This window comes from Centruroides sculpturatus, unplaced genomic scaffold (assembly GCF_000671375.1).
Source record: "Centruroides sculpturatus isolate CEXI.00-Female unplaced genomic scaffold, Cexi_2.0 scaffold1658, whole genome shotgun sequence".
NCBI classification, from domain to species: domain Eukaryota; kingdom Metazoa; phylum Arthropoda; class Arachnida; order Scorpiones; family Buthidae; genus Centruroides; species Centruroides sculpturatus.
In genome coordinates this window covers 143,370-152,379 of record NW_019385818.1, presented here as the reverse complement: position 1 = coordinate 152,379, position 9,010 = coordinate 143,370, and the positions used below count along the sequence as shown (strand labels likewise).

The 9,010-nt window shown below is 38.5% G+C and overlaps 1 protein-coding gene across 1 annotated transcript; it reads left to right on the top strand.

The window, feature by feature from the left end:
* The first annotated feature begins 4,597 nt into the window (after nt 1–4,597).
* LOC111642315 lies at nt 4,598–8,506 on the top strand. The gene is made up of 2 exons (XM_023388645.1): nt 4,598–5,521; nt 5,711–8,506. The coding sequence occupies exons 1-2, from the start codon at nt 4,598–4,600 to the stop codon at nt 8,504–8,506; spliced, it is 3,720 nt and encodes a 1,239-aa protein (XP_023244413.1).
* The last annotated feature ends 504 nt before the right edge of the window (nt 8,507–9,010 follow it).

Below are 9,010 nucleotides of genomic sequence, written 5' to 3'. Positions count from 1 at the left end.
ATAAAAGAAAATATAGAGTATAACACACAGGATAAGGAGAAAAATAAAAATTTACAAACAGAGATTACGCGACTTGTAGAAAGAAATGTAAACGTCACACTAGAAGCAATCTCAGGTGTTAAAGGAGAAATCAGTGCGTTAAACGAGCAGCTTCCAATCAATCAAAATATACGAAGCGATAAAATAAAATCGTATAGTGAAGTGTTGAAATTGGGGAAAGGGGAACCAAAAGTGCAATTACAGACACCGACTCCGCAATATACGGTGCTGGTGTACAGCTCAAAGGAAGGAAATAGCTCGGATAAGACAAGAGAAATAGCGCTTAAAAATATCGATCCAGTCAAAATGCACCTGGGAGTTAAAAATATTAGAAATATTAACAAGGGAGGAATTGCGATCAGCCTTAACTGTACGGAATCAATGGAAATTTTGACTAGAGCATTACAAAAAAATAAAGAATTGAAATTAATTAAGAGTACCAAAAAACTTCCATTAATAAAGCTGGTATCAGTCCCGAAAGATATACAGGGGAAAGATATTGTACATATGCTTTATGAACAAAATGACTGTTTTGGGTTGAACTTATCTGAACAGTCAACGGCAGACGAGATCACTGTCAAGTTCCGCATCCCACATAAAGAGGGGAACTATGTTACATGGATATTAGAGGTGTCTGAAATGATGAGAGAAATGATGATGAAAGAAGAGAAACTTTACTTAGGTTGGAGCAGATGTACGGTTTACGACTACATTAGAATTAAGAGATGTTATAAGTGTTTGGCTTTCGGCCATCTGGCAAAGCAGTGCGAAGCTAAAGAAGTAGTGTGCAGCCATTGCGGAAAACCGCACATTTTCAAAGAGTGTGAAAAAACAACAGTACCACAGTGTGTAAATTGTTTGCGGGCTGGACGCAAAGAGCTAAACCACAACGCAATGGAGAAAAATTGCCCATGTTACATATTGGAAATGCGGAACCTTACTAGATATTAATCCGAGATGGATTGTGGATTTGCAACAGCAATCATAGAATATTCAACTGTCCCCGTCTTCATGATTTCACAATTGGTGATCTTCATGTCTTGGCTGCAAGTGTCAGTCATCTCAGCTCAAACTTAAGTTGTTCTGTTTGGCTTCAAGTAATGGCCTTTACTTTTAGATTTATTAGGAAGTTACTGGGGATCAAATGTACGAATTCTGCAAAATATTGTATGGCTTCTTGAAAACTTCAAGACAACGTTTGGTGTCACCCAGTGTCTGACCGCACATGGGAACTATGGGTCATATCTGTATAGATTCAAAATAATTGATAATAAGAATTGCGACGTGGATGTCGAACAGGAAGATAGTGTGCACCACTATTTATTTGATTGTACAAAATATAATGCAGAAAGAGAGGGATTTCTACACAATTGCTTAAAAGCGGGGTACAATTGGCCTCCAAAGTATTCGCAGATTGTGAAAGATAAAACACTTTTCATGGCCTTTAAAAAATATATACAGGACACTAAAACCCTACTTCAAACGCAGCGAGATACACAAAGCAACATAAGTCATTGGGAGGAAGGAACACATGACAACGAAGAGGAAAATGAAGAGGGAGATTCGACATTAGAAAGTGAAGATGGAGAGGAAGTCAGTGATTAGCAACGAGTAACATAATTATTACGGAAGACAACGGGGGTAGCCTCTTTGTGTACCACGGCCAGCCCTTACCATCTTAATTGGGTTTGAGCCCCGATGCCGTCGGTGCCCACAAGTCTAGCACCTGGCTGCGGCATCAGCAAGGGGCAGGGTTGGCTGTGGGACTTTGTGGACATCGTGGGATCTTTTTCACAGTCGTTCACTGTTTGGATCGGGCTTACCCTAGGGCAAGATGCCCTTTTGTTTTGCTATTAACTTCACTAGGTGTTGTTCGCTGTACCAGTTATAATATTATGGTTTATACGTAGTGGAATCCCACTTTTCATCACACTCTGTTAGGGTCGAGCTGACCTAGGGCAGGAAGCCTTTTGTTATTCATTACGTATCATCATTACTGTTAGGGTCGAGATGAACCTAGGGCAAGAAGCCCCTTTTGTTAATTACTTTACTATGTTTTCTACTGTTCACTGTATTAGTGTACTGTAAGGATGAATTGTCGGGACCTTTAATGTATTTTATTGTTCTGACCAGTTGTATCTGGTATTCCTTTTTGTAAATATTGTTGGTTCAATAAATGCCCGGTGCGAGGCGCTCTCTGGGTCCCATGCCTTCTTTCCTGCCTTTCCTATCTCCCTTTCCTTTCACACTTCAAATCTCATGCTTTTTCTTCTTTCCTACTTCCACAGAGTAAAGTCCGTCGCTAAGAAGACGGACAACTCTTCTTCTCTTTTTAAACATGTCTATAGCAAGGGAGAGGGCGTATAGTCGCGATGTGGTAAAGTTGTGCTAACATCAGCTCCTGGTTTAAGTGGTGATATTTTATGTTGTGGTGCATCTAGGAAGGTGATTGAGGTATCGTTGGATTCAGTATAACAAGGGGAATCGAACACCGTCGAGTTTTCGAAGATTGGCCCTCCCGTTTTTTGGGGACGAGCGTCGAAAGTTTGGTGATTTTCGGCATCGATTTTCCGGACAAGTTTGTCCGTTTTTCCGGAATGGAATATACAGCCTTGTGGACATTAACAAAGTGAGTAACACCCTAAAATTTGGTTGACCTACGACCCTTAGTTACGATTATTTTGTACTTTTGTGTTTCGGACTTGGCGGGCCGCATCGGGCCGAGTTTTGGTTTCCCGGGAAAAATTTTCATATCATCTGGAAGAGGAGACCAAGTTCTACATTCTTACCAAATTTTAACTTTCTGGGACCCATAGAATTTAAATGGCGGCAAGTTTTAAAATTTTAGAAGTTTACCACTTGACGAGGTCAACGAACTCAACGGCTTTCGTAACGGATATCAACGTCATAATCAGTCGGCGTGGCGTGCATTAGCCATTCGGCGTAGCCGATCGGCGTGACGGACTTAAATCGACAATTCTTCACTATTTTGAAGGACGAAATTTGCAATTAGACTTTTATTTTTGACTTTAAGATTTTCTGCTTTATACCTAAGCTGGTGTATTTAATTTTTGTACTTTTTGGTTGTATAGACATTAAGTTAATTATAGTTTAATTATAGTTATAGGATTAATTTTCTATCTTTTCTGACTGTATTGCTGAGTGCATAACTCACCACTACAGTTTGCTGGGCACTGTGCCAACCTTTCCACAATACATAATCTTCTAGTTTTAAGTTGATTAATTATAATTAAGCATCACCTGCTTGGAGTAGTGTTCAACATCAGTATGGAGGAACTAGAACAAGGAATGGAACAAAGTCAAACGGCTACCCAAGGAGGAGAAGTGGAAAATATTACAAATACTTGCAACAATACTATCAGTAACACAGTGGAAGGGAGAATTTTGAAGGATGCTAGAATCCAAATGAAGATTATACTGGACCTACTCCCCGAGCCATACAAAACTAACATAAGGAGCGAGGACAGGAAAGTGGTCAAGGAAAAGGTTGTTCAGCTATATTCAGCGGTACAGCAGATGTATGGGATCCTAACAGATTGGAGATCGGAAAGGGAAGAACAGAATACATTAACACCAGACTTGGTTGAAACAATTAAAGAAATCAAAACTACAGTACAGCAAACAAACCATAATTCCAGCCAAATGAGTTATGCAGATGTTACTAGATCGAATTTAATTGTACACCAGAAACAAAGCCAAAACACAAAGGATATCATCAACAGTAGGCAAGAAGATGGAGGAAGTGCTGTATTGATTTATCCAAAGAACGAGCAAGGAGAAATAACTAATATGGAGGAAATAATCACAAAAATTAAAGAAAATGTACAACCCAAACAAATAAAGGTAAAAGTGAAAGGAATTAGGAAAATAAGAGGTAATGGTGTTTGTATTACAGTGAATAATAATGAGGAAGGGGAAAGACTTAAAGGTGCTATAGAAGAAATTAGAGAGCTGGAAGATAATATTAAATGCAGGGTGTCAGGAAAGCGTCAGCCGAAGATCATCTTATTAAATGTGCCGCATGATATAACGGACGAGGAAGTAATTGAAACATTGGTAGGACAGAATAATATATGGAAAGGATTGGAAGAAGAGGAGGTTAAAAAAGGCTGTAGGATAACAACAATAATTAAAAACAAGAAAGCAGAGGACAAAGGAAGGCACATAGTATTAACTGTAACATCAGTAATAAGGAAAATTTTAATGAAACAAAGGTTCATAGCATTATCATGGTATACGGTAAAGGTGGATGACTTTATCCCTGTGCAGCGCTGTTTCCAGTGCTGCGGTTTTGGACACTGGGCCCGTGAATGCGAAGGTAAGCTTCAGTGTAGCCATTGCTCAAAGCAGCATAGATATAGAGAATGTAATTTTAAGCAAACAATTCCCTCATGTATTAATTGTATAAAACATAATATAGGATTACCATCAGATAGAAAATTGGCTACAAACCATAATGCTTTTTATAAAGATTGTCCTCTATATAATAGAATTAGGAAACAAATAATCAAAACAATTGATTATGGACAGTAAGACTATGGACATTCCAAATCAGAGTATTAAAAAAAGATATACTCAGCAAAATAACAACAATAGTGATAGTGATATTATAGAGGAGGACACACTTAACATTATTCAATTAAATAAGCAAAGGGGTAAAGCTCCAAGTTCTCTTCTGGTCCACAAGGCTAATGAGCTTAAGACAGATTTGGTTTTGATTCAGGAACCATATAATATAAATAAGGAAATAATTGGACCGGGAAGTTGGCTACTATTGTACAAGCCTACGGACAAAACCCCCAAAACCTGTATTGGGGTCAGGAACAAAAATATAGATATAGCGCTGATTCCTGAATTATCTACAAATATTATTACCACGGCTATTATACAGACTAATATCAAAGTTTTCCTACTCAATGTATATATTTCGCCGTACATGGATGATGAGAAGGGAGTGGAGGAAATTGCAAAGGTACTAAAGAGGATTAAATCGAGCAATATAATAGTGGCAGGAGACATAAACGCGAAATCGCCTGTGTGGTACAATGACCAGGAAGACCAGAGGGGAAGAATGATTGTGGACCTTATGGAAGAATACGATCTTATCTCAGTTAATATGTCTGACCATCCGACTTTCTTCACAGCACAGGCGAGGGGATGGACGGATGTCTGTCTTATGACAAGTGAATTGGCTCAGAACATTAAGAACTGTGAGACGCTACTGACAATAACAGCAAGTGACCATAGAATTATAAGTACCCAAATTGGTAATATGGAAAATGGTAGCCTAAAGCAGAATATATATAATAAACATATAAACTGGGAATTATTCAAACGGCTATTCAATGATTACTGGATACAACATGATTACCCGTACATCAACAATAGACAGGATATTGATCGATACGTGGAATATTTAACAAAAGATATACAGATGGCTAGTAGGAAGGCGGGTAAAATGGTGACTAGCAACCATACTAGGAAAACACACTGGTGGAGCGAGAGTTTGGAAAAACAAAAGAAAGGAATAAATAAAATAAGGAAAAAATACCAACGAACAAACAATGAGGAAGGAAAAAGGAAACTAAAAAATATTTACAGGATTGAGATAAAAAAATACAAGAAAAACATTAACAAGGCCCGTTCCAAGGCTTGGCGTGAATTTTGCACCGAATGCAATGCCAAAGGGCCATGGGAGCTCCCGTATAATATTGCATTCAAAAAAAGGAAAAGACTTAAATTACCTGAGATTCTTAATTGGGACGAGGAGCCGACAAATGATAAGGAAATAGACATTGAGGATAATTTAAGAAAACTGATTGATTATCATTTCCCCCTAGAGCATTCAACAGTGGAGACAGAAATAACTAACCATCAAACGAATAGTGGGAATAAGGAAAACAGGGAGAAAAACATCACTCTCTTCACCTATAAAGAAGTAAAACAGGCAATATACACTATGGGAAACAAAAAGGCTCCAGGCCTGGATAACATTACAGCGGAGATGGTTAAAAATGCATTCGATGAGATACCCACAGTCTTTGTTATTTTATTTAATGAGTGCCTAAGGAAGGAATACTTTCCTTCAGCCTGGAAAACAGCTGACATAAAGCTAATTCCCAAAAAAGATAAACCATTGTCTGCATCGGATTATAGGCCAATTAGCCTTTTACCTACAATGGGGAAAGCTCTAGACTATCTGCTGATTAAAAGAATAAACTGGGAGCTCCACAGCTATGGCAAAATGAACAGGAACCAATTTGGTTTCCGCATAAACAAATCAACTATTGACGCCATCTTAAGTGTAAAGGAGTTTGTTTACAAGGCCTGGGATATGAAAAGTCACGCGCTGTTAATAGCAATTGATTTTGGCAAAGCTTTTGACAACTTGAGATGGAGTGATATAAAAAGCACATTAAAAGAACTACAACATACCACTTGTGAGATTGAATTGCTCAAAAGCTATTTAACTGATAGGTACATTGTCTACAGCTCTAATAATATAACCATCAGAAAGGAGGTCAATAAAGGCTGTCCACAGGGTTCGCGTAGCGGACCCAGTCTGTGGAACCTGGTTTTTGACAAGTTACTAGATAAACTCGACGGAAGAGACAACATTACAGTGCAGGCATTTGCGGATGACCTGATGGTCATGGTGTCAAACAAAAATTGTGACCGGTTAACGGATATGGCAAACAATTTACTGGAAGAAATCTTCCAGTGGAGCAAGGATCATGGATTGCCTATTAACTATAACAAGTGTCAGGCACTTGTCTGCACACGAAAAAACAAAAGAGGTCAATTGCAAAAAACACTTAAGTTAAGAATTAACAATAATAGAGTTAAACAGGTTAAAACTCTTAAATACTTAGGTGTGCACCTTGACCCAAACATCAGCTGGCATCACCACGTAAACGAAGTGACTGCAAAAACCAAACAGCGTATCAACCAAATAAACTGGATAATGGGCAAGTACTGGGGTATAAATCCTAGAAACTGTAAGCTAATATATAAAACAGCAGTTGAGCCTGCAGTTTTGTATGCTGTCCCAGTCTGGCAGGAGGCTTTAGGAAATGTTCATATACGAAGGAAACTACTATCAGTGCAGAGGCAAGCTGCAATTAAGATCACAATGGCTTACAGGACGGCGCCAACAGATGCTCTGTTGGTGTTGGCAGGCATGACACCGATTTATACAACGGCAAGATCTAAAGCATGGCAGTGGTTGATTTTCAACTTAAACCTATGGGAAAAAACACCTGAGCAAATTAAAAAAGGCATTACTAACAAAATTATTCCTGTAAATATTGATGAGATTCCAAAAAGCATAATAGAGACTGAAATAGACAAGAATGATAATTGCTTCAGCCTGGGGATCCATCCAGCAGACTATAATAAATACGAAGTAAGTTTTGACTATGAAAAGGAGAACAAAAAGGGAATCCATTGGATCATTTACACGGATGGATCTAGAACAAATGATGGTGTTGGAGCGGGGATATACATTGAAAATGTTAAAACAGGAAAAACAGATTATCAAGCTTGCCTCAAAATGGCGAATTTCTGTTCCAATACCCAGGCTGAATACTGGGCTATATTTAAGGCACTACATCACATCAACAATAACTTGGATAAATATAAAGGAGGAATTAAACTTTATATCGATAGCAGAGCAGCCTTACATACATTGAAGAAAGAGAAGAATATATCTTTGTTGGCTACAGAAATGATTAGAGAAGCACACAAAATTACGAAAACTAACAGCTTGTATTTTATTTGGATACCAGCGCATAAGGGTGAAAGAGGAAATGAAATGGCTGACCTATTGGCCAAGAGGGCAGGTTCAGCCAATAGCAAAATAACATACAAGAGGATGCCAAGGGCAGAGGTAAAGAAATTAATGAGAGGATGGGAAATCAATAGTTGGCAAAGAGATTGGGAATCTTCTGACACAGGTCGACATTGCTATAAATTCATTCCCTCCATAAATGAAAGGATTAAAAATAAACATTACAAGATATGTCATGAGACTACGCAGATTCTTACGAATCATGGCAATTTTCAGGCATACTTATACAGGTTTAAAAAGACTAATAAAAAGTTCTGTGACTGCGACGTTAACAGTGAAGGTAATGCGGACCATCTCCTTTTTGACTGTTGCATCTTTGACCAGCATAGACATCAATTCTATAGGGAGTGCTACCAGCAGGGCTTAGGTTGGAAACCGGATCATAGAAGTATTTTTAACAATAAAGATGTTTGGGAAAGTATGGAACGATTTATTCACAAGACTGGAGCACTGTTGCCGGACTACCACAGAATCCAAATAAACAATGATCAAGAACTAATAAACAGTGATATAGAGGAAGAAGATGAAAATAGTGATAAGAATAACAGTGGAAGTGATATCAGCAGTGGAAGTGAAGATAGTAATGATTATCCATAGGGATATCATTTGGTTGGCATAAGTTTTGCCATACCAGTTTTCTTACTTTTATGGGTTTACTCTGTTTTTGTGGAGATACAAGTGGTATCTCCATTCATCTTCACGCGACAATTGTAAATAGTTGTAAATAGTTTAATCTGAATTTCCACCATTTTGTTGTTGAAATGTTATAACAGTATTTGTAATGTTTTAATGTATCGGGCAAAATTGTTTTGGCTGTGTTGTTCTTTTGGCCTGTATGTACATATGTTATTCTGTTAATAAATTGAACCCAATGCGGGCGCCCGTGGGGTCCCATGGGGGGCCCCCTGGTTGCACTCTCTTTCCCACTTTCCTATCACACTAATTTCTTCTTCCAGCTACTCCTTCATACTTTCCTAATCCCTTCCTTCCTACTTCCACAAGGGCTTGAGTCTGCTGCTCAATGCGGACAGCCCTTCTACTTCTTTTTACTGGATGTCTATAGCAAGGGAGAGGGCGTCGAGTCGCGAACCAGTTAGGCTG